This window comes from Pogona vitticeps, chromosome 4, assembly GCF_051106095.1.
Source record: "Pogona vitticeps strain Pit_001003342236 chromosome 4, PviZW2.1, whole genome shotgun sequence".
NCBI classification, from domain to species: Eukaryota; Metazoa; Chordata; class Lepidosauria; order Squamata; family Agamidae; genus Pogona; species Pogona vitticeps.
The window spans coordinates 40283765-40311056 of record NC_135786.1 but is presented as its reverse complement, the minus strand read 5'-3'; the positions used below and the strand labels follow the sequence as shown (position 1 = coordinate 40311056).

At 38.4% G+C, this 27292-nt stretch overlaps 1 protein-coding gene across 4 annotated transcripts in view; it reads right to left on the bottom strand.

Moving 5' to 3' along the window:
* Nucleotides 1-866: 866 nt before the first annotated feature.
* TRIM33 (tripartite motif containing 33) overlaps nt 867-27292 on the bottom strand; it is a 113573-nt gene continuing 87147 nt past the window's right edge. For 2 of the 4 annotated variants that reach the window (XM_072997151.2, XM_072997152.2), the window contains exons 12-20: nt 27070-27202; nt 22917-22980; nt 20282-20441; nt 14895-15241; nt 13690-13813; nt 9666-9740; nt 9153-9305; nt 5882-5932; nt 867-5800 (exon numbers count right to left, since the gene is read on the bottom strand). In XM_072997151.2, coding sequence (XP_072853252.2) covers nt 5588-5800; nt 5882-5932; nt 9153-9305; nt 9666-9740; nt 13690-13813; nt 14895-15241; nt 20282-20441; nt 22917-22980; nt 27070-27202 — 1320 coding nt within the window. In that variant the 3' untranslated portion in view covers nt 867-5587. The remainder of the gene's footprint in view (nt 5801-5881; nt 5933-9152; nt 9306-9665; nt 9741-13689; nt 13814-14894; nt 15242-20281; nt 20442-22916; nt 22981-27069; nt 27203-27292) is intronic. The other 2 variants (XM_072997153.2, XM_072997154.2) reach the window with 1 other exon arrangement.

Here is a 27292-nt window from a genome sequence, read left to right as displayed (position 1 = left end):
AAAGCTACCTTTTACATAAAACTCATTACACTTCATTTTTAGAAAATATTATGACACTGCTTAGTTTCTCTAGCTGGTTTCCATGCAAATAATCTTCTGAGGAATGCTTGGAAAATGTTACCTTCCTGAAGCTGCTGAAATGAAACTCCAGTCATTCCTAGCTAGCATAAAACAATGGCAAGGGACAACATGATTTGCAGTACCAAGAGGTCATACCTCCTCCAAGATCTCCTTGGCATTTACAAGTAACCCAAAACTTACACATTTTCATTCTTTGTTGTCATATAAAGACTTCCACAACAGGCTACCTATCTACCCTCAGCTGAAAATCAGTGAGTGACGTATCTGTGGAGGGCGGTTATGATGCTGTGCTCATTCTGAATAGAAAGGTGGAAAATAAGGGAGATTTTCAGTCGGCTGTGGTGTTCTCTCTTTGGTCTCATTCTACTTGCCAACATGTAAAGATCTGAATGTTTTTCCTTTGGTGTACCACTTCCACTATACTTCGATTTACAAATTACATTCAGGTATATCAAAGTCTTGAAAATGGTCAGACATGTACTGCAAGTGGTTGAATTAGAAACTTCATTATTGAGACTTTTTTAATGTTACTCTTTCAGTTTTTTAAAATCCATACCATTAAGAACATGCAAAAGTGTATCCCATATTTTCAAGAGGACTTTGAGATTATTAAAAAAATACTCCATTTGAAAGATTCTTCCTTTTCTAATTTAATAGAAATAACCAAAACAAAGTGGTTTTCAAAACAATGCTTTTTAAAACTGTTCTAGTACAACTGCTACACCACATTCCAGAGCATTTAACAAGAAATATTTACAGGCTGCTAAATGTATTAAATAAACATGTAAAGGAAAAAATGCCTTTATTACACACCAGCCAAACACACAAGAACTGAACAATTAGAAACGTTAACTTGTTAAAAAAATTAAATATTAATCAGAGAATACAATACCACAGAAACAGCACTTTTTTGAAGAATCAGTAAAGTTAACTATGTGCAAAAAGTACCAGTTTTAGTTACCAGAAAGAAAGACGGTTCGGGAATTGAACCTTTTGATTTGTATGTCTACATATAAAATTAAAACAGGCTTTAAATTGCACAAATCTTTATAGACCTGTTATATACACATTTAATGGCATTTTGAATCAAATAAATGCCTACATCTGCAGGCCTTTAACATGCATCACCTTTTATTCTGAAGCTTAAGTTTACACTAAAGGGAATGCTGAAATAATGTATTCTATAAAATTCTTTGCATTTTCTTGTACAAAGTCACAAATCATTTTAAAAGAAAGCAGCTGCTCCCCAGCTTTAAAAAGCACGCAAGAGGCAGACTGTATTTTGTTATTGTAAATCAGCTACTTAATTAACAACCTAAATTCCATTTTTTCCAAACTATTTTGACTGAAATATTTTAAAAGAAGTAGAAGTAGGCATAACTGACAGAAAAGTTACAATGGATGGAGTTACTGCATATGCAACTTTGAAAAGGAAAAGTGGTGACCACATCTGACATCTTAAGTCTTATGCATTAGCCTGAAATATGTCTATGTAAATTGTGGCATATAAAGTTTTTAAAAAAGTACCTTCGTTATTTACTCAAACACCTACTTTTAAAAAAATATGTTAACTTTCCCCAATTTTTAAAATAAAATGCCACACTATAACTGCACACTTTATTTTTTAAAAGCTAGACTTGGTGATACACACACAAAAACAATCCTATAAAATCACTATCTAAAGAAAAAAGGATTCCTGCCATGCTAAACAGGCAACAGATAAAGCAGTTTTATTGCTTTTTCCTAGAGGGAGGAGGAAAAAGGGGGAAAAAAAGCCTACATCCAGAACACTACATACTCAATTTCAACATATTGTTGCCATTGCCTATACTTAAATAGGACAGGCTAAAAAATTTAAATGCAACAGAATGGCAAATTGGGGTGATTTCTTCAAAAATATATGTTGGTTGCAGTGGCTCGCTGAAATGTTTATAAAACATTCCACTCATCTAGTGCTGAGTATACTGACAATCAATGCCACATCAAATAGTATTAATGGGAATCTTTTCACATGAAAAAGGCTATCTACATTTCTACTTTTAAAAGCTAGGGGAAAACACCCTTTTTTGGGATAGTAATTCAGCCTTAATAGTATATGATAGGACACTTAATTCCAGGGCACAGTTAAGTAAGACCTGAACAAACTTAGCTGGTTAAACTAACACTAATCACTAGTAATTACATGGCAGGGTACCTGCTGAGGTAATTGAGAAGTCCACAGTCAGCACGCTGTACACTTGTCGTCCTTCCTGTTTCAAAGCAAAACTGCCTTTTATCTTTGGATTAACTCAAATTTTCAGAACTTACATAACCAAGAAGAGAACTGAAGTTTTTTTTCTTTTGATTTTACAAGAACACTTAGAATCAGAGCTTAAAATTCAAATCAAGTGACAGAGTATGTTGGGATCACTTTAAACATAAGTTACATTGTAATTTATGCAGCACAGATAAATCCATGTCACATGCAAAGAAAGCTCCACTGCCCACTACAAACCTGGTATCTAATTTAAAGTATGTTCTCTATCCCAGTATAGCTCAATTATTGCACAAGATAGCAAAATAGTGGCTGCTTCTAAAAGTACAGGTGGCAGAGTAGTTATTCTGCCTGAATACAATTTGTTAACATTGTGAGAATGTGTGTAACCTGAAAAGGTCCCACAAAGTATATACGTGTAGCTCCTGTATTGTTTAGAAACAGAACCCCTTGCAATTTGTACAATTGGTCTAGAATTTCTGAATATTTACTACATTTCAGGTGAAGACAATCACATGGGAAAAGCAACCAAAAATCAACTTATTGGAAGGATATTTATTTATTTTGTTGTCGCTGTTGTTTTCAAAAAGCATCCTTATGAGAACATGACAATTTTCTCTCCTTTTACAATGATGTCTGCAAAGTTGTAATGCTGTAAAAATAAAAACCAAAGTCCAGAAGTTAATTGTCACAGAGGGAGATCCTGCATGTAATTTGGTTAAATGGCTCAGAAGAATAGATACCTTTATAGGTAGCATGGAAAGGAGGAATTAGCCTAACAAGATAACATAAAATTAAGTTGACAAGAATGCAGCTTTCAGGTCATATGGAAAACTAGGTTATAAAATGTTCTTCAAAGTACAGAAAACAGAAGGTCAGAATACTAAGGAAACTATACTACTTCAAAACTCATGGGACATATTCTCCCACTGAGATTAAAAAAATATGATGCACAATCACATTAAAATCCCACCCAATATTTAATTAAGGATTTTGTCCTGCATTTTTCTACTGACATTCAGTAAGTTACCCAAAATGTCAGCTATATGTTCATATACAAGAAAGCCAACAGATTAAAAGCAGGAAGAATTTCTTAGTTCATAATGCCATTCCCTCAAACTGGGCTGCACTGAAGATCTATATACAAGACTTTTCTAGCTTCACAATCCCATCTCTTCATACTGTGGTTGTGCAGATGTGCAATAATCCCCTATATTTCAAAACAGCATAGCCCACACTCAGTGTTGTCTTCTCTTAGGAAGGAAAACATGTCCCCAAAACTTTCTTCTACTGTTACTATGTTGACTTTCCATTTGAAAAAGTAATAACTGACAATTACGGCAACTATCCAGTATATTCAAATATAAACAATTTAGAATTACTTCATCTGCTAGATAAAACCTATTGAGAACATTTTATAAATCCTCAAATACTCTAAGTGCCATGCTAAAGTTGGATGTAAGAAAGTGAATCTGAGCCATAAATATCTTTACCCACTTTTCACACCACAGGACTAGCTATTTTCTATCTGCACCTTTCGTCTTGTCTGCATAGAGAAAATGAGAACAGGCATTTGTATGAGAACTTTGTAGAGCATCACTGGGACAATACATTGTGCAACAGAAACTATTCATTTCTACAGTAGAGACCAATTACATTTCTCTGTACACTGTGAACTATTGGCCATGATGAATTATATTCATGCCACAGCAAAATTCACTGTTTGGTCACTTTAGTGTGGGTTGCTTTTTTTTAACTGTTGTAACAATAACAATTTTCTGTACAAGGGTCCAAAACCTGCATCATCAGGTGCTAGTCAAAATTGACTAGCACCTGATAGCAAGCAAATATAGCTTTATAGCTATATTTATCTTTATAACAAGCAAATAAAGAAAACCTGTTTAACATTGAATTACAATAATGCAGAGCTATTTCTGCTCTCAATGTTGCCATCAAAACAGAGTTAAAGAGCTTGCTTACATGCAGATTATCACAATGAGACTAGCCTGTTTTCATTATTTACCCTGAAATCACTTGTCCGATAAACTGCTCCATGCACTTTTTCTATTTTAAGGATGGACAAGTAACTCAGTCTCTGGGGCTCAATTTTCCTCTCTTAGGCATTTCATTTAAGCTGCTTCTGAAGGAAACTGAGTAGTTCTAACAAAATAATACAGAACCTCAAACTAGGAACAGTTTTTAGAAACAGAGCATATTACAAATCTGTCCTTGATAAGGGACATTAGTAAGAATACATATTAGCTTAAAAACAGCCCAGCAAATGTTGCTGTCTCAAAGGATTTACAGTACCATTATTTACAAATAAGACAGAATGAATACAGGAAATTTTACACATTTGGTAGTTGACAAAACTACAGTTTGCTGATAGTGCTCTATCAGAAACATTACTAGGGAAGACTGGACAGTCACCAGTTCTCAATATCATAGTCTAATTCTGAAAGTTCTAAAATCTATGTAACTTGTTTTGCAGCTACCATCCTGCCTTTTAAAGGGAGAAGAACAGGATTAATAAATTCCAAGAGGATACTCATTTAAGTGTTCTGTGCATAGGACTTCCACGCAACGCCATGAATCCTACTGAAAAGCATTAATTGCAACCAGACTTAATGAGGAACATATGAAGAAATCTCACTTCTGCATTCTCCAATTCAAAATGATTTAATGATCAAGTTACAGTATTTCTACACAAGGTCAGCAAAAGAAAGCAGAACCTAGCTATTTGACCCAACACAGAATATGATATTTGCAATATCACTTAGATGAAACGATGAATAAAACAATCCAATTCACACTTAGGGGTGCATGAAGAGGATCTTGAGGAAGGTTTCTTGCAGTGTAAACTGCAGCCCAGTACGAAAGCAAAATATGACGGCCTTGGTCCACTCTTGCAAAAACAATTACTATGTAGTGATGAGAGTTCACTGTTTGTACAAATGTCATCTTATAAAAACTTGCTTCTTTATCAGTATTCACCCCACACCTCTGCATATGAGAAATGAGGGAATGACAAATGAAAAGCAAAACACTAAAAAACCAAAACACAAATCAAGAACAGAAGTTGAAAGCTTTTTCCCCTTTTGACAAGAATGTTTCTGTACAAATGCTTTTTGCAATCTAATACTGTCTGAACACTATCAGCTTCAATAAGATGGCCACTGAAGGCATGATAATATTCCAGGAACACTTAAATATGTTTCTTTTTTACAATAGTTTAGGTCCATTTTAAACAGATTATTTTATATGCACTGGTCTCTCATCTGATTTTAGACGTTTTCTACGTGGCTGTATAAAATCTTCATCAGCGTCATCTGTCATTTCAGCTTCATCCTCTTCCTGTTCAAATTCAGGTAAAGGTTGGAAGGTCCTGTCTGGGTAGATCTCTGTAAGTTTATCTTCAAAGTATAAGGCAACTGCCTTCCCTGCCTGTGCTACTTCAGAATCAGCCTGCAAAGTAAAAAGATAGCAACATTCACCCATTGGCAATGCACATCCTTTCAGCAAGTGTGCATGGTCTGAAACGCTTACCTTCAAATTAATCTCTTGTGTTTCTGCATAAACTTGAACAACTTTCATCATCTAAAAAGGATACCAGAGTCAAAAAAAAGGAAATTATAATCCCTTCTAAAGTCATGAGACCGCACAGGATTGGATGACTTACAGTCAGCCATACCAATTTATTTTTTAAAAAAATTCACTGATGTATTATTGTAGTGACTCTTCATAAGGCCTTGTTATTGAATTTGCAGTGTATGAATCTCAAGTTATGATATTGTTGCAGAAACTAATACGATGTACAAGAGGCTACTATAATTAGAAATGTAGCAAACCAAACTACAAGCTGTGTCATAAATGGTGGGCAGCCATTTCCTCCAGTATTATTTACAATAAAGAACTCACTGTTTTCCTGTAGGGGCTTTTCTCACTTTGGTGGCCTTAACAGAACATCTTGAATATAGAACATAGGCCTGATTTTGTTGTAAATGTATCTACAGTATTGTTCCAAGAAAAGATGGAAGTATCCATCACTGATTTTGCTTCCTAGCCTAATAATAGCTGCATCTATCCCTCCTTAAGATCGACAGAACTTTGTTAGTTCACAGTGAATGGATTATCTATTACAGTACTTCAAACCAGCATGCTTTGAGAAACATAACTCTTCCACCTCACCTGTTAAAACTTAATTTAAAATGTTGAGCCTGAACTGTTTTCAAACAGTTTATCATGTGTACACTGACTTATTCCTTTTTGGTATTAAAATATTTTACCCTTCTTATATCTTAAAATAAAAAGAGAACGTATAATATGTAATTGTTCCAAAAAAACCTCTGGTGAGGAAATAAATACTATTTAATATACCTTAAAACAAGTGAAACTATGAAGTGAAGAGCATCATGAAGATCTGTCCCATTCCCTTCACGCCACAAACATCCATGAAAAAGGAATTCAATGCTATATACTACTATCCCTGAAATCACCAGGACTTGCTTCTCGTTAAGCACACGTCACTCTGCTATAAATCTGCTTTTGGAACAAACTGTTTTAAAATTGAAGGTGACAGAACAGGAGTCTAGACAGTCATATAGACATAATGAAATCAATGGGATTTGTAAACCTTGATGAACAAGCTGCATTTCTTTCAACTGGTCTACTTAAAGTATAAAGGCCACATTATTTGTGTTTTTTAAAAAACCTCTGTATATAAAAGGCCCAGAAGCAGGAAACCTCCCACGTTCATTTTAAGTTTCTGATTAAATTAAGCTATAGGCTCTATTTGGGGTTTACATTAATACTGATCTACAGAGTTTATATTCATATTGATGATGTATGTCTCTTTTCTACATGCCTAAATACTTAGTTTTAGCAGGAGAGAACGTTATTTGGATTGATCTGAAGCAGTTAAGATAGGCTTTATTTTTTTTCTTCAATTAATATAACATCTCATTAGTGTAAGCTTTGCAATTAGGAATATGAGCAAAGCTTTCAATTATAAACAAAATCCATCCGATTATTTTTTTTTAATGAAGGGCTTTTAAGCTATTTAGTTTTTTTAGTTATTTTGGGGATCCGAGGGCAAGTGAGAGCAGCCTTGTCAGATTAGACAGAAGGTCCATCTATGGCCGGTATCATAATTTACACAGTGGCAGGGCCAACACTAGCAAGATTCTCCAAAGAAGGGAAGAGGGCAATAGTTCACCAGTTGTATATTCTTCTAATCTGGATTCAGAAGTATATTGCCTTATTTCCCTTTCTCTTTTTCTTTTGTGGTTTATTTTTCATATTTTTTTCGCCATCTTGAAGAATTGGCTAGTGTGATTTTTTTAATATATATTTATTGTCGTATTATGTGTTTCTAGAGTGGTCGCAATGACCAGATAGGCGGGATATAAATATAATGAATGAATGAATGAATGAATGAATGAATGAATGAATGAATAGTGAAGGTTCCATATAAGATACTACTGATAGCTTTAACCTCTTTAAATTTGTCTAGACATTCTTAAGAAAGGGTTTATTCTATATTCCTACTTTTCACACTTCGTGATTTAAAGAGATATAGAAAAAAATAGAACATTGGGCCCTGGATACCTGAAGGACCGCCTCCTTCCATATGAGCCTACCCGGCAGTTAAGATCTAGCCAGGGGGCCCTTTTGAAAGAGCCGTCCCTCAAGGAGGTAAGAGGGACGGCTTGTAGACAAGGGGCCTTTTCGGCAGCTGCCCCCAGACTATGGAATGCCCTCCCGACTGAGATCCGTCTGGCGCCGACACTGATGACATTTCGGCGCCAGGTCAAAACCTTCCTGTTCCAGAAGGCTTTTAACTGAAATAATATTAGCTGTGGGTCCGATGGCAATTTTATATATATTTTAATTGTATTTTAATTGCTGCATAACTTTATTGTATTTTAAATGCTGTAAGCCGCCCAGAGACCTTTGGGTAGTGTGGGCGGCATATAAATTAAATAAATAATAAATAATAATAATAATAATTCAAATATATCTGCACTATGTGGATGGATCATATATTTAATTCATTAGTTGTTTCTGATTTTATTAATGATGTAGTATGTTTTATCTTGCTTTTAATGTTTTCCACTTGTCACATAAATCGCTTTCACAGGAATTAGTCAACAAGTTCTATCGTTTCTGGTAACTCAGACTGGGCACAATGTGATAGTATGGGGCAGCTTACTCCACTGAACAACCCAAGTGACTTTAAATCATAGCTTGCTATACAGTTATACAATAAATACTACTGTTTTCCGTAGGCTGCCATTCCAAATTGAGTGACAGTAGATTTAAAAATAGAATGCTGAAGAAAAAACTGTCATAATTAGATTTATAAATCTCAACTGTCCACAGGGCGGCATATAAATGTACTGTATATTGATGGGGCATGAAAACAAATTTCAACATAATTAAAAGTCTGAATATGAATGGGCTCCTGCATCTACAATTTAATGCAAGTAAGCACCACTCATGTGTGATACACTTTAAAAGATAGTAGCAGTATACATAAGATATTTTGTCCCCATGTCGTTAAGATAGCTGTGTATATAAAAAGGGTTGTTTATATTAAGAGTATTGCACAAAACAGGGAAGCATGTGCTGCAAAACTAAACTTTGTGTCCCAGTGCAAATGATAATAATTTATAGTTTTGTGCCTCTGAACATAGGAATATACTGTACTCTACACTTATCATACACATAAAGCAACTGTGACTCAGATTTGTGTGAAGTTGCAGAATAAGACTGTTGCATTAACAAAAGAAATTCTGCAGCCTGGAAGATTACATACTTCATTAAACCTTTCACAGTTCTTGAAGATCAGCCATACATCTGCCACAAAATCTTCAGGTGTCTGGTAGTGCTGGGAATGCTTCTTTTGTAGTTTCTTTTTTACTGTAGATAAATCCATTGGTTTCTTTATTATTTTATAATAGTTTGGTATCTGTTGAGGGAAAATGCAGTTGTGTTATAAGACAGTAAAATTAAAGCATATCTGAAGTAGTGAAATATTCTCTACTTGGAACTAGCTTTATATTTATTTTTCCTCCGAAATCTCAGAGAACAGAAGTGCTGATTTGGGGTGTGTCTGTGAAATATATAGACATGATAAGCTCTTCATTCAATCAATTAGTCAAAGGAGTTCATGAACAGATGAACTACTCAGAACTGTGGACTGCAAAATAATATGCATATTGGCTTTAGTCCATGTGTCACAACAGTATGCTTGTTGTTCCTAATTCAGACCCATTGTAAGTTAAAAAAAAGTTATTATTTCTAAGGTAATATGAATAAAATGACTCACCGAAGCTGGGACTGGTTCTTGGAATTCAATGCTCAGCTCATGACAATATAGATAAAGCAGGAGGCGCTCACATTTCTTGTAGAGGAAAAATAAATCTAATGAATTTTGTTTCATTCAAAGAGAATGCATTTTACTTAACTAATTTCGTATTTACATTGTAATTCTAATGAAAATGAAAAAATATGCTGTCATGTCCATGAATATAAGAATAAGATACTGTACAAAAATAAGATATAAGACAGCCAGAGGGGGGCTGGGTGAGTGGATAAGGTATGGTGAAAAGTCTCCTAGCAGCAAAATAGGATTCTAGCATCTCTAAAGTAGGCAACATTGAGCCCACTGAATCTCTTGAATCCCATAGTCAAACAGACTGTGGTATGTTTCTGAGTTAAAACTTAGAGGCCTTTCCTGGAGGGGCAATCTCAGAATGTGGTACTGTTTAATATCTTGGCCATTAGGCTGTGATGTCCCCTTGCCATTTTTGGCTCCTATGCTATTAAACATATACATGACACTGCAGCCAGAGGCTGCCTGGAGTTTTGGAGTTCAATGCCACCAGCAAATAGATGACACACAACTGTACCTCTCCTTTCCACCCACCTTTTAAAGAAGCTGTTACAATTCTAAAACAGTGTGTGCCATCAGTAATGGATTGGATGAGGGCAAACATATTGAAACTTAATCTAGACAAGTCAGAGGTGCCCCTGGTCAACCAAAAGGTAGATCCGAGAATAAGTATTCAACTTTGTGCTGGATGTGGTTACACTCCCCCTTGAAAACCCAGGCTTATAACGACAGCCAGCTTGGACATACTCCTGGACTCATGACTGACTCATCCCTAAGCTTCAATGCTCAGATCTCAGTGATGGACAGGAGTGTATCTGCTTAATTAAAATTGCTGAACCTGTTGCATCCATTTTTCTAGATTTCTGATTTGACTATGGTGACATTTGCTTTAGTTAAATCCCTTCTGGATTATTATAACACACTACAAGAGGCTGCCTTTTAAGATGGTTCTAAACCTACAAATGGTCCAAAATGCTGCAGCCTAGCTGCTGATCAGGGTTGTTTATAAGGAGCATGTAATAGCTTCACTGGCTGCTGCTCTGTTTCCAGGCTCAATTCAAAATGCTGGTCATGACTTACAAAGCCCTATATGGGCTGAGTCCATATAAAGAGCAGTATCTCTCCATACAAGACTTCTCAGCCTTCTTTTTGGGAGTCAATCCATCTCACACTTGATCTTCCTCTTTTCCTGCTGCCTTCAACCTTTCCCAGCATTTTTGCCAATTCCAGAGAATCCAACTTCTCATGATATGCTCAAAACAGCACAGCCTCGTTTTCAACATTTTTGCCTCCAGAGATACTTCAGGATTGATTTTATCTAGGAACCACTTGTTTGTCTTTCTGGCAGTCCAGGGTATCAGCAAAGCTCTCCTCCAGCCCCACATTTCTGTCAACTTTCTTAACTGGTCCAGCTTTCACACTCATACATAAGTGATTGGAAGTATGATAGTATGGATAATCTTGTCCTTCATCTGCTGTGATGCACCCTTACATTTGAGGATCTTTTCTAGTTTCTTCATTGCTGCCCTTCTAAATCTCAGCATTCTGAATTCTCGGCTGCTGTCTCCATTTCAATTGATGACTGACCCAAGTTATATAAAATCTCTAAACATTTCAATTTCTTCATTGTTAACATCAACGTTGTGCATTTCCTCTGTAGATATGATTTTAGTCTTCTTGATGTTCAACTGCAGTTCTGCTTTGGCACTTCCTTCTTTCACTTTCACTAAAAGTCATTTCAAGTCATTGTTGCTTTCTACCAATCAGATTGTGTCATTCACATATCTTCAATTGTTGATGTTTCTTGCACCAATTTTCATTCCTCATTCATCTGAATTTAGTCTGGCTTTCTGTATGATACGTTCTGCATACAAATACCTCATTTTTATTTTTCATAAGAATTTGCGTGTCCAAGCACACTGCTTCAGATGAGTCGTGTTCTTCGACATATGAAAGCTTATGAAAAACAAAAACAGTCTTAAAGGTTTCTATGAGACCTCTCGTTTCTCTTTTGCTACAATTGACTAACACAGCTACTGTCAGGATTATTTCATATTCAAGTCCTGAGTGCTTAATTTGCCTTGTTTATTCTTGTCCAAATAATCTTGATTTTAGAAACCTTCACTGTATTCTCAGTCAGCTCTTCAAGTTTAAAACATTTCAACTTCTTGAGGTATGGGTCAGGGAGAAAAAGCTTTTACATGTACAGACACAAACCAAATACTTTCCGCTGTTCTTTACAAATGAAACTGAGACAGACTCTACCTTTTTTATTCTGAAAAGTCAAGACAGCAGCAAACATGTCTCCCTTTCCACTAAGTATACTCTTCAGATAATTCCATGCAACAAACCAAAGCAGTCAAGTACATGGATGTTATGGAGCAGGGTGGGGTGGGAACACTGTCCAAGTTAGCAAAAACTTTTACTCAAGGTCACATAGTATCCAGGATCCAAAATGACATTTGTGCTGATGAACTGCTTCTATGAACAGAACCAAACTATTCCTGCCTTGTCTCTGCAAATCACTATGCACTTCAAAACCCATTCTGCAGGGCGGAAAGCTCTCTTCAGCTGGTTTTCAGGAAATACAAATGGATGCAGAGGGTGCGTGGGGAAGAAATCTTTTTATGATAATTGCCAAGCACTACTGTGATACAGGATTTAGGCCAGTGCTTGTATATTTTACCAGTTTTTTTTTCTAAAAAGTAAGTTCAAGGGAACTATTAATAATCATTAAAATAAATACTACTCATCAATGAAAGCCAAACCATAAACATTCTAGCTGTTATGGAGAATTCTCTTTTCAGGAAAATCCATATTCTTCTAATGAACATGTGGTATATTCAGTATAATCCAGTAACTCAAATGATTTTGCCAACAGTTTCAACATGCAGTTTTCTGTGGTGAGAATACACTAATTTTAACAAGCATATTTGTAACTCAAAGAAGTGCAAAACACCATGAATATATGAACATGTTAGATTACAATTGTAATCTTATGGTTCCTGAGAGGAAGTCCAAGAGGCCCTATGATTTTGAACTATTTTCTCTTACACCTGCAAAGACATAAATCTACAAACAGATACAGTCTGCCCCAGGAAGCCTCCTCTGTGGGAGTGGTGCTTCTCCAACCACACAGAGGGCATAAAGGAGACGTTTTGAAACAAGTTAAGGGGGAGGGAGGGTTCTGAATCCATAGGATCCAGAGTTCTCCCATTCCCCTCCTGTGGATAAGAGGAAAACTGGATTGGAGCTTCTATAGTTCATTTTCTGTCTCATAGAGAACAGGGAGAAGGAATATTCTCTCCTTCCCCATGGCTATCCTCCATATCTTTTACCCTACTAGCCAAAATGTGATAGGGTACACAAAGTGAGAGTTTAGCCAGATTCTCTTTCTCCTGTTTGACTGTCCTCTGGTCTTCTACCAGAAATTAAAGAGCTTTCCAGAAGTCTCATGCACCACTGCTTACGGAGGATCGCAGTGGAGCCATAGAGATGAAAATGACCTGCCACTCAGGCCAGTCTCAAATAGTAATGGTGTTTTCTGTCATGTCATTGGAACATATATATATATATATACAGATCATTCTAGGGACAACTACCTGCAGTTATAGAGAAGGAAGAAGGGAATATACCTGAGAAAATGGAACAAAAGCAGACGTAATAGAAAATTTAGAGGGTGAAGGGTAAGAAACACAGGAGGGAAAACAGCTCCTCTTGACTTCTTAAAGTCATATTCTGAGGTGGCACAAAGCACAGTTGATCTAGGCATGGTACCAGAAATAAACCTATACAAAATTTAAAATAAACTGCAGATAAGACTTACCTAGGATTAATTAAAATCTTTAGCACTGATTAAAACTGTCCATGGAAAGCAAATAGTAGAGCAAAAAGAAAGACACAAGCATCTTGGCAATCTGTATTTCAGAGAAAGATAAGAACAACTCCAGACACCTACCCTTTGATCGACAGGACTCAAACCTTGGGCAGTTTTCCCCTTCTTACTATGTTGCATGTTGTCACAATCATATTCTACTTCAGGTTTACTAAGATCTCGACAAAATGTACATATCCATTCTCCACTAGAACAGGAAAAAAATAACGAATACATACATTCAGGCCAAAAAGTACACCTTAGCTTGTAAAAATCTCCAAGCAGAACACTGGTATTTTTAATTGGTGTTAATCCAATTATGAAAATTATCAACATGTCTCTGTGAATGTTTCTCAGCACTGATACTATTTTACAATATTCATAACATTCAGCACTTGCAGTCTTACTCCATGGTCTACAGCATGATCGCCATCAACACTAGTATCTCAATCACTGTAGATTTTTTCCTCCTAGACACTAAGAAATTTACACCCAATGTCAGAAATCTTATAAATTCTGGCGTAACTTAAAAGTTCTGCCATCAAAAGTGCACCTGTCATGACATCCAAGCAACCAGCATTGCCTAATTAAATTGCATAATCAATCCTGCAGCTCCCATTTTGCCTACTGTGCGGAACACATGTAGAAATGCTTCATGAATAGCACTAGTTTTAGAATAGGTAGCCATGTTAGTCTGTATTAGCATATCAGACAAAAAGAAAAGAAAAAAGAAAAGAAGATGAAAATATTGTGTCACCTTAAAGACTTCCTCAGGTCTGAGGGAAGTGGACTTGACCATGAAAGCTCAAATTAAAATATAACAGTTAGTCTTTAAAGCACGACAATCTTTTTGTCTTCTTTATTTTTCACTTTTCTTTTCATTTTTCCTAATATGAATAGCACTGCCGCCATACTGCACTGTTCCTTAATGCTGCACTTTTGCTTTGTGCACATGGAGCTACACAGCAGGATTTTAGCCAATTAATAAAAATGAATCAGAAACAATGATTGGGTTGTGAACCTGGCCATTAAAGTTTTGAGTTCCTCTAATGCCCCAGTTTACCGATTATTTCACCTCACCCAAGAGTCCTTCTGATATACTCGTACTTCGCTGTGTGCAATTTAACGCAACAGCAGGGTCTGCTAGTTTCCCCACAGGACTGCAAGGTATATGTTTGGTGAGGCTGCCTGTTAATGGATGCCACTGATGGATACCTATGTTTGTAAATAACCATATTAAATAACCTTACCAAACTCAAGTTGTGTAGAACACTGCTATGTTTTCATACCTTGGAAAACTGAGGAGGGTGGGTACATGACATGTGAGGTGGAAAACCTTTGGGCACTTTTCACAACATAATAGATCTCCTCCATTTTGGCACACAGCACACCAGTCTTCATTAGGGTCATCATCTTTGTTGTTCCCTTCTCCTCCAGTCCTAGCAGATCGATGCATAAGGCTACGCACTGGAGATTTGCCATTTACAAGACCATGTCCAGACTGTTTGCAGCTTTCATTCAAGTCCGCTGGTTCAGTTTTTACATGGTTTTCTATACTTCCCAGTGTTTCTAACTCACTTTCCAGATGCAAGTTTGTAGAAAGTGGTGGTGTCAAGCTGCTCTCAGGACTGCTAAGCTAAAATAAAAGGATAAAAAGAAAAGCTAACTGAATTTCCCTGGATGGGGATCTCTCCTTCCATCTTTCCATCCATCAGGTCCTTGCTTCTCAGCCACTGCCTACATTTTTGACTACAGTATAACTAGACTCGCCATCATTTTTAGCCCCTGGTTGTTTTCACACACACCTCAGTTCTTTCAAAAGTTCATATTGACCTTTCCTCCATATCTGATTACTACAGACTGTAAACATTTGTCGAGAATACATTTAGAAAAACCTGAAGTGAGGAGACGACCATCATTCTTCAATATACTATGTACATATGAATGTACATGTGGGGGGCTCATTCCCCATTGGCTGGTAAGGGCTGAAGCATTTTGTAATAAGGGACTTATCCTAAACTGAGCAACGTGCTAGGAAACAAGTACCAATGATTCTGTTTAGCTCCTATGGAGATAGTACAGTAGAACCACAAGATCTGCACTCACTTTCACTCATCCACTGCCTGAAAATATTACCGTGTTTTCCCGAAAATGAGACAGGGTCTTATATTAGTTTTTGCTCCAAAAATGCATTAGGGCTTATTTTCAGGGGATGTTTTATTTTTTTCATGTACAGTGCTGCCTCGACTTACGACCGTCCCGACATATGTCCATTTCGAGTTACGACCAGCTCCGGCTACAAAATTTTGCTTCAACTTGCAGCTGGAGCTTCGAGTTGCAATCAAAAGAGGCAAGGAAAAAAAGACGGGGAATTCAAATTACAGGGCTAACCGTTGGTCGGCGAAAAGCTTCTTTGTAGCTTTTTCTCCAACGGTTAGAGAGTGTGCGTCGGAGGAGGCTTCGGATTGCCTGGAGCTGCTTTCTGCTTCTGAGTAAGTACATTTACAGGGTTTTGCAGGGTGGGTTTGGGCTGTGGGGGGTTATGTTTCTGTGCTGTGATTTTTGTGTGTGTTTATTTTTTTTCAGCCCCAGTGCTTTCCGATGGGGCTTGCTGTGTTGTTAATTTCTGATTTTTTAAAAAAGCCCGAGCCACGGCGCTTAGTGTCTGCATAATTTTTGGTTTTTTTAAGCCCCAGCAACCGAGCTTGCTGTGTGCTTTATTCATTTATTTTGGTTATTTTATTTTTGGGGGGCTGGAACGGATTAAACGTGTTCCAATGCATTTCAGTGGGAAATGGTGCTTAAATTTATTACCATTTTGATTTACGACCATCTTCTGGAATGGATTATGGTCGTGAGTTGAGGCACTACTGTACAACAATCTACATTTTTTCAAATACAGTCACGTCAGGTTCCTGCATAGTGGTGCACAGTGGTGGAGGGTGGGGTTTCACTTGTTGTTTAGTCATTAAGTAGTGTCTGACACTTCTTGACCCCATGGACCAGAGCATGCCAGGCCCTCCTGTCTTCCACTGCCTCCCAGAGCTGGGTCAAATTCATGTTGGTAGCTTCAATGACACTGTCCAACCATCTTGTCCTCTGTCATCCCCTTCTCATTTTGCCTTCACACTTTCCCAACATCAGGGTCTTTTCCAGGGAGTCTTTTCTTCTCAGGAGATGGCCAAAGTATTGGATCTTCAGCTTCAGGATCTGTCCTTCCAGTGAGCACTCAGGGTTGATTTCCTTCAGAATGGATAGGTTTGTTCTCCCTGCAGTCCAGGGGATTCTCAAGAGCCTCCTCCAGCACCACAATTCAAAGGCTTCAATTCTTTGGCTGTCAGCCTTCTTTATGGTCCAGATCTCACTTCCATACATGGCTACTGGAAAAACCATACCTTAGACTATGTGGACCTTTGTTGGCAAGGTGATGTCTCTGCTTTTTAAGATGCTGTCTAGGTTTGTCATCGCTTTCCTCCCAAGAAGCAGGAATCCCAAACCTCCATTTGCATATTGGAGGTTGCTGAAATTTTTCTGGCAGTCTTAATTCCGGTTTGGCATTCCTCCAGTCCAGCCTTTCGCATGATGTATTCTACATATAAGTTAAATAAGCAGGGGGACAATATACAGCCTTGTCGTACTCCTTTCCCAGTTTTGAACCAATCAGTTGTTCCATATCTAGTTCTAACTGTTGCTTCCTGTCCCACATATAGAATTCTTAGGAGATAGATAAGGTGGTCAGGAACTCCCATTTCTTTAAGGACTTCCCATAGTTTGCTGTGGTCCACAAAGTCAAAGGTTTTTGCATAGTCAATGAAGCAGTAGTAGATGCTTTTCTGGAACCCGCTGGCTTTCTCCATAATCCAATGCATGTTAGCAATTTGGTCTCGAGTTCCTCTGCCCCTTCGAAATCCGACTTGTACTTTTGGGAGTTCTCGGTCCACATACTGCTGAAGCCCACCTTTTAGGATTTTGAGCACAAGCTTGCTAGTGTGTGAAATGAGTGCAACTGTATGGTAGCTGGAGCATTCTTTGGCACCGTCCTTCTTTGGGATTGGGATGTTGACTGATCTTTTCCAATCCTCTGGCCACTGCTGAGTTTCCCAAACTTGCTGGCATATTGAGTGTAGCACCTTAACAGCGTCATCTTTTAAGATTGGAAATGGTTTACCTGGAATGCCATCACCTCCACTGGCCTTGTTGTTAGCCATGCTTTCTAAGGCCCACTTGATTTCACTCTCCAGGATGTCTGGCTCAAGGTCAGCAACCACACTATCTGGGTTGTCCAGGATATCCAAATCTTTCTGGTGTAATTTCTCTGTGTATTCTTGCCACCTCTTCTTGAAGTCTTCTGCTTCTGTGAGGTCCTTCCCATTTTTGTCCTTTATCATGTCCACCTTTGCACAAAATGTTCCTTTAAGATCTCCAATTTTCTTGAACAGATCTCTGGTTTTTCCCTTTCTATTATTTTCCTCTATTTCTTTGCATTGTACATTTAAGAAGTCTCTCTTGTCTCTCCTTGCTATTCTTTGGAAGTCTGCAGTCCATTTTCTGTAACTTTCCCTATCTCCCTTGCATTTCTCCCCCTTCTCTATTTGTAAGGCCTCTTTGGACAACCACTTTGATTTCTTGCATTTCCTTTTCTTTGCAATGTTTTTTTTTGCTGCCTCCTGTATAATGTTACGAGCCTCCATCCATAGTTCTTCAGGCACTCCGTCCACCAAATCTAGGTCCTTAAATCTGTTCTTCACTTCCAATGTGTATTCATAAGGGATTTGGTTTAGATTATACCTGACTAACCCAGTAGTTTTTCCTACTTTCTTCAGTTTAAGCTTGAGTTTTGCTATTAGAAGCTGATGATCAGAGACACAATCAGCTCCAGGTCTTGTTTTTGCTGACTCTATAGAGCTTCTCCATCTTTGGCTGCAGAGAACATAAGCAATCTATTTTCGGTTATGCCCATCTGGTGATGTTCATGTGTAGTCGCCTCTTGTCCTGTTGGAAAAGAGTGTTTGTGATGACCAGCTTGTTCTCTTAACAAAACTCTATTAGCCTTCACCCTGCTTCGTTTTGAACTCCAAGGCCAAACTTACTTGTTGTTCCTTTTATCTCTTGACTCCCTACTTTAGCATTCAAATCCCCTATAATGAGAAGAACATCTTTCTTTGGTGTCCGTTCTAGAAGGTGTTGTAAGTCTTCATAGAATTGGCATTTCAGACTCTTCAACATTGGTGGTTGGTACATAAAGCTGGACTACTGTGATGTTGGAAGGTCTGCCTTGGATTCGTATTGCAATATTCTCATTTTTTAGATTGTATCACAGTACAGCTTTTCCCACTGTTTTGTTGACTACGAGGGCTACTCCATTTCTTCTAAGGGATACTTGCCCACAATAGTAGATATGATAATAATCTGAACTGAATTCCTCCATTTCTGTCCATTTTAGTTCACTGACGCCCAGGATGTCGATGTTTATTCTTGCCATCTCCTGTTTGACCACATCAAGCTTACCAAGGTTCATAGATCTTACATTCCAGGTTCCTATGCAGTATTTTTCTTCGCAGCACCAGACTTTCCTGTCACTTCCAGGCACATGTGCAGCTGAGCGTCCTTTCGGCTTTGGCCCATCCACCTCTTTAGCTCAGGAGCTACTTGTCCTTGTCCTCCACTCTCAGTAGCATGTTGGACGCCTTCCAACCTGAGGGGCTCATCTTCCAGCATCATATCTTTTAGCCTTTTGTTTCTGTTTATGGGGTTTTCTTGGCAAAGATACTGGAGTGGCTTGCCAGTTCCTGCTCCAGGTGGATTGCGTTTAGTCAGAACTCTCCATTATGACCTGTCAGTCTTGGGTGTCCCTGCCCAGCATAGCCCATAGTTTCTCTGAATTACTCAAGCTCCTTTGCCATGAGAAGGTAGCAATCTGTGAAAGGGGGGGGGGTTCACTTACCTGGGCCTTATTTTGGGTAGGGCTTATATTACGAGGATCCTGAAAAATCATACTAGGGGTTGTTTTCAGGTTTGGTCTTATTTTCGGGGAAACAGAGTAAATAAAATCACCCAGAAATATGTGTTTACGTGGTGTATTACCATAAAGGGGCACTAGAGGGAATCAGAGACTGATATAAATATAGTGTTTCTATACCCACACTTTTGGGCATCTGAGGGAGGGAGGCTTGGAACTGATCTCCTGTACATACCATGGTCCTACTGTACTGCTTCCACTGTATTTTCTCCTTTTGAGTCCCAGTGTTACTCCCCACACCCCTGAAAAGAATTCATTAAAAAGAAAATTGCATCCTCAGAACTTTCAAGGCATACATTTTGCCATTTAGGCAACTTCCTCTATTTTACTCCAGTTTTTAAAAGGCCCTTTTTTGAAAACTAGAGGTGATAGGCCATCACTTGCCATTTCTACAAAAGGCATTTTAAGGTCTAATGCAAGCCAAGAAAGGCAAAGTTTTGTTCAGATGACCACCTGTGTCCCCCAAGAGCCTTCACAATGTGTCTACAATTTGCCATTTTAGAGGACAAATTTTAAGGGGTGTTAGAAACAGCTGTCTCAAATGGGTCAGACTCTCTAAGGTCCAAAGAGAGGGAAAAGAACATCCTTCTAGCATACCTAAAAATGCCTATCCTTAGATATAAGGAATCATGGTACAACATACAGTAAGAGTCTTACCATGCAGGCACTCCGTCGACCATCCTCTGTTTTTTCTTGTTTTACCGGCCCTGAAAAACTGCATACCTCTTCTTCAGTGCCAGGCTCTTGCTTAACTTTCACATGGTCAGGCTTGAAACTAATATTGTTCTTCTCAACAGTTCTGCCAGAGGAACCACAGCTGTAAAAAAGGCAAATCTGAATCGCACCTCAAAATAACCTTCCATTATATTTCTCAGAATCACACATTCCTCATAACACAGTGAAAGCTAACTGGGAAAGCACTTCATTGTAAAGTACTAAAACTGTCATTATAGCTATAAAATCACTCTATACTTAACATGAAATAATTGTCATAGTATTCTACTACATACAAACTGAAGTAAGGTATGAAGAATCTTGGAGATATACAAGCTGTTCAAATGTCAGAAAAAATGGCTAAATTGTTGCAATTTACACAATCTGTTCAGAGGAATAATGGCTTACAATTATTTTTGTAATCATTTTTGCTGACAACAAACGCCTTCAAGATTTTTATTTCAAGGCTGAATTTATTTGAAATATTCAAGTACATACATTCCTACAGAGAGCTGAAGGCAACTACATTTGCCTCCATTTATCCTCAAAACAATCTTGTGAGATTCATCAAAAAGTGAAAAAGAAAGCATAAGAGTTTTTTCAAGTTGTCCATGAGACATAAGGCTAAACAGTTCAATATCATGACTACAAACAAGTATCTCCATCAGCCTCCTCCCTCCCTCTATCCTCTACATGTCCACAAGGAAGAGATCAAAAGCTTTTTCTTCCTCTTTTAACCCAGAATTCCTCATTACATCTAAACTCAGAAATGACAAAGTATGTAAACTAACTAGGTTCTCCAAATCTTGAAAAGGGACGGAGAAACAGAAGGTCCGGTACTGGACTGCCCCTTACATTGAGAAAGACTTTGGAAATTATATAATATTCAGTGATATCAGAGTCAGAAGCAGTTACATGTTTTCTGATATTCAGATCTAGTTATGACTAAAGAATTATTTTTAAACATCAGTAAGATGATCCTCTTGTATAGTTTCTGCATACTCATAAGCCATGAATCCTTATCACATCACATTGCTTTTTATATTATTTTCCATTTATTTATTTATTTATTTATTTATTTATTTATTTATTTATTTATTTATTTATTTATTTATTTATTTATTTATTTATTTATTTATTTATTTATTTATTTATATGCCGCCCACATTACCAAGAGGTCTCTGGGCAGCTTACAATAATTAAAATTCAATACAGTAAAAGATAAAAATAATTAAAATACAATTAAAATACAATTAAAATTGCCATCAGACCCACAGCTAATATTATTTCAATTAAAAGCCTTCTGGAACAGGAAGGTTTTGACCTGGCGCTGAAATGTCATCAGCGTCGGCGCCAGACGAATCTCAGTCGGGAGGGCATTCCATAGTCTGGGGGCAGCTGCCGAAAAGGCCCTTTGTCTACAAACCGTCCCTCTTACCTCCTTAAGGGACGGCTCTTTCAATTAATGACATTATTGGTGCTTTAGATACCCTGGTTTATAATCTCCAGCTACAGCATCTCCTTATCAGATCAAATTAGCTACTGCATCTATTTTTTGCTCCTCTGGCCTTCTTTTTGCTGCAATTCCCAGGTTAGACAGTCAGTTAAAGAAAGTATTTATTCTCTATTAGGTAACACACTCTGAGTGGAGTTCTCTTTTATTTATTTATTTTGGAATGAAATGTGAATTATTTGATACAAATTTTTCTTGTAGACATCTTGTTAGATTTGCTAACTGCACAGCTATTCAATATAAGCAGAATCTGTGACATTGTAAAAACGCTGACAAAAATGGGCTCTGCAGCAGTACACATGCCTGGCACAAGACTAACTGACACTATAGAACATTGGAACCCTCCATCTTATGAAACATTGACCTAGTACAGAATGCCACTGTCCCAACTAGAGATGCGCATGAACTATGCTTTGGTGGTTCAGTGCAGTGCCCACACAGGTGTTCTGCAGGACACACACACTTCCTTCCCCGCCTCCTCCAGGTGATCACCCACTCACTGGCAGCAGTGTGCTTCGGTCCCCCACTCCTCTGGGCAACTGACCACTTAGCAGCAACAGTGTGCCTCCTACGGCAGATATCCACTCAGAAGCAGTGCTGCAGGCTGCCCTGCCCCACCACATCGTCTGAGTTCAACTGCCAGAGGAAGTGGAAGAGGGAAGCACGCTGCTACCATTGAGTGGGCAATCGCCTTGAGGAGGCAGGGGAGTGAAGTATGCAGCGCCCACAGAACACCTGCGCAGGTGCCGCACCAAAAGGCTCATCTCTACTGCCAAGCTTAAATAGCAAAAGATTTTGTCTAAAAGATGAAGCAAAACTTTACATGCACAATGTGTAAAATGCTAAATGAGCACAAAGGGGCGGTATCAAGCATTCCTCCCTTTATAGTGCAGAAGTTAGAATGACAGCCTTAACTTCTTATTTCATTGTTTTCTAGTACATGAGAGCATTTGTAAAGTTTATTTCGCTATTAAACTGGTACTTTCTGTACCTAAGCAATACATTCAAAGGTTCTGTAAATATCCACAAGACTTTGCCAGCTGTTTTAGAAATGATGTAACTTACCTGCCTCTACTCCCTGTGCTGGAGGTACTAGGGGGCCTCACAGGGGTATGTGAATTGGATAAACCTAAAACAAGACAAACCAGTGTTTAATACTAACAGCATAAACTATATAACTAGTTATCAACATCAGTATAAATCACATTATATACATGAAAGTAGTATGCACTCCTAATTATACAGTGGTGCCTCGCTTAGCGATGTTAATTTGTGCAGAAAAAAATCACTGCTAAGCGATAACATCGCTAAGCAAAAATAAAAACCCATAGAAACGCATTAAAACGTGATTAATGCGTTCCTATGGGCTTAAAACACACCTTTAATTGAAGATCCTCCATAGCGCCGCCATTTTCAGTGCCTCTAAAGTGAGGAATCTGTGCCTGATAACAGCAGGCGGCCATTCTGAAACTGCTGATCAGCTGGCCGAAAATGGGAGCTTTGCGATTATCGCTTCCCTGCGATCATCGCAAAGCGAAATTTCCCCATAGGGAACATCGCAAAGTGATCACTTTTGCGATCACAAAAACAGCGTTGCTAAGCGATTTCATCACTATACAGAGCCATCGCTATGCGAGGCACTACTGTATAGTGGAGATACATACTTTATCTAACAACACTTCACTTCGATAAATACTTCAATATTAGTCTCACAAGAGTTCCTCTGATCTCAGCAATTATTAAATTTAATATAAATCTTTCAAGTTCCAATAACCATATAAATGCAAGATTATTCTGACAACCACTCCAATGAAAACCATACTAAATATTCTGGGAAGCAAAACATATACCTTTTACATTTTAAAATATGTTATGTACCTAAAGACAAGGACCACTGACGGCAAAGTATTAATTGTACATATATATGATGCTTTCAACCCCTTCACAGATTGCTGCCTTGTTGTGGTGAAGGGGCTTGAGTAATTCAGAGAAGCTATGGGCTATGCCGTGCACTGACACCCAAGATGGACAGGTCATAGTGGAGAGTTCTGGCTAAACGTGATCCACCTGGAGCAGGAACTGGAGATATTAAAGGAACATTTTGTGCAAAGGTGGACATGATAAAGGACAAAAATGGGAGGGACCTCACAGAAGCAGAAGACATCAAGAAGAAGTGGCAAGAATACACAGAGGAAATATACCAGAAAGATCTGGATATCCCGGACAACCCAGATAGTGTGGTTGCTGACCTTGAGCCAGACATCATGGAGAGAGAAGTCAAGTGGGCCTTAGAAAGCATGGCTAACAACAAGGCCAGTGGAGGTGATGGCATTCCAGGTAAGCTATTTCAGATCTTAAAAGATGATGCTGTTAAGGTGCTACTCAATATGCCAGCAAGTTTGGAAAACGCAGCAGTGGCCAGAGGATTGGAAAAGATCAGTCAACATCCCAATCCCAAGGAAGAGCAGTGTCAAAGAACGTTCCAACTACCGTACAATTGCACTCATTTCACACGCTAGCAAGGTTATGCTCACAATCCTACAAGGTAGGCTTCAGCAGTATGTGGACCGAGAATTCCCAAAAGTACAAGCTGGATTTTGAAAGGGCAGAGGAACTAGAGACCAAATTGCTAAAATGCACTGGATTATGGAGAAAGCCAGAGGGTTCCAGAAAAACATCTACTCCTGCTTCATTTACTATGCAAAAGCCTTTGACTATGTGGACCACAGCAAACTACGGGAAGTCCTTAAAGAAATGGGAGTTCCTGACCACCTTATCTATCTCCTGAGAAATCTATACATGGGACAGGAAGCAACATTTAGAACTAGATATGGAACAACTGATTGGTTCAAAACTGGGAAAGCAGTACGACAAGGCTGTATATTGTCCCCCTGCTTATTTAAATTATATGTAGAATACATCATGCAAAAGGCTGGACTGGAGGAATCCCAAGCCAGAATTAAGATTGCCAGAAGAAATATCAACAACCTCAGATATGCAGATGATACCATTCTGATGGCAGAAAGTGAAAAGGAATTAAAGAACCTCTTAATGAGAGTGAAACAGGAGAGCGCAAAAAATGGTCTGAAGCTCAACATAAAAAAAAAAAAACTAAGATCATGGCCACTAGTCCCATCACCTCCTGGCAAATAGAAGGGGAAGATATGGAGGCAGTGAGAGACTTTACTTTATTGGCCTCCATGATCACTGCAGATGGTGACAGCAGCCACGAAATTAAAAGATGCCTGCTTCTTGGGAGGAAAGTGATGACAAACCTAGACAGCATCTTCAAAAGCAGAGACATCACCTTGCCAACAAAGGCCCGCATAGTCTAAGCTATGGTTTTTCCAATAGCGATGTATGAAAGTGAGAGCTGGACCATAAAGAAGACTGACCACCAAAGAATTGATGCTTTTGAATTGTGGTGCTGGAGGAGGCTCTTGAGAGTCCCCTGGACTGCAAGGAGAACAAACCTATCCATTCTGAAGGAAATCAACCCTGAGTGCTCACTGGAAGGACAGATTCTGAAGCTGAGGCTCCAATACTTTGGCCATCTCATGAGAAGAGAAGACTCCCTGGAAAAGACTCTGATGTTGGGAAAGTGTAAAGGCAAGAGGAGAAGGGACGACAAAGGACGAGATGATTGAACAGTGTCATCAAAGCTACCAACATGAATTTGACCAAACTCCGGAAGGCAGTGGAAGACAAGAGGGCCTGGCGTGCTCTGGTCCATGGGGTCACGAAGTGTCGGACATGATCTGACTAAACAACAACAACAACAACAACAACGATGATGCTTTCAAGGAGAATATAAATCAATATATGCTGGTATCATAATTTGTTCTTGTGTTTAGTCATGGAGAGTTCTTACTAAATACGATCCACCTGGAGCAGGAATTGACAAGCCACTCCAGTATCTTTGCCAAGAAAACCCCATAAACAGAAACAAAAGGCTAAAAGATATGATGCTGGAAGATGAGCCCCTCAGGTTGGAAGGCGTCCAACGTGCTATTGAGGAAGAGTGGAGGACAAGGACAAGTAGCTCCCAAGCTAAAGAGGTGGATGGGCATAAGAATTAGTGCCAGACAAAAGGTTCAAGGAGTACAAGGAACACTGGTCTGAAATATGTTTAATAATAGCAATAGTTTTTAAAGGAGATACCATAAACTGACAAGTGTACAGAATGATCCAATGGAATTTTAGCATTCATTGGTGAAGGTGCATAGAGAAAGGCCAAAGTTCCTGTCTCAATCTCTATCCCCTGGATTCTTGCACTTCCTTTCAACATTCCACAGCAGAAGCAGAAATAAGCTATGCCATGGTGAATGTTTAGATTACATAGTGGGTGTTGAATTTGGAGAGGGGCTTCAAGTCCACATTGGCACAAAATACCAAGAATTAGTAATTTTACCAAAGCACTAGTTGGAAGTAGATACAAACTGTTGTTGAGCTTCGTATTTTCAGAGCCACTGTACTAATTTTATTGATAATGCATCGTATGATATAGATTTTATTGATCTTATGAAGGGAAAACAATATCAAAGGATGGTACAGACATTTTATTTCAAATTAAACATCCTTTTCTAAGTGAACTGAAGGCAATAGTATGGAGACAACAATTGTGGATATGTACCTTGAAACGGAATCCTGTTGGACTGATGAAGCCACAAATATGTTTTCCTCCATTTATTTCCAGGTTCCCCTGGCAATGTTTTCTAAATTCTTGTTAATACACTGACTGTGCCCTCTTTTCACTAAATTCTAAGCTACAATGACTTTTTAACAGATTATTACATGAGGAATATATCTGTCTATCTCTACAGAACAATTACCTTCACATTAGACTAAACTGTGACCATGTGAAGTGGCCTTCCACAATCAGGCACTTTTCAGATGTTTGGATCTCAACTCTTAGAATGTCTCATTATTCACCATATTAGTTGCAGGTCATGGTAGGTCAAGTCAAAAACATCTAGAGGGCATTAGGTTGGGTGTTTGATGTAAAGGATACATACACTGAGGAAAGAAGTACATTCAGCAACGTTGTAAAAGCTGATAGAAGTAACTGGTTAAATCTTTCAAGAGTAGGGGTGTGATTTTAAAGAACAGGGAAACTTTTTGGAAACATCCAGTTCTTTAAAAGTCTTGAGATGTGTAAAGCATTCACTAGTTGTTTTAAACAGAATAGTTAAGATCCCACTGTTTCTTCCCAGCTTACCTGATGAGCCTGGAGACAGGGCTGAGGGTCCAGGGGAAGGATTCATACTGCTTATAGGCTGAGGGGGTAGATGGCTGCCTGCGATATATCTACTTAGTAAATTATCTAAGTTACTTGAACCCGCATCTTCCAGCTGAAATAAAGGAGAACAGCCACATGGTGATTCTGCCAAATCTCAGCATGCTAGAAATGACAGCATGAGAATCATCAGTATTTTCACTAG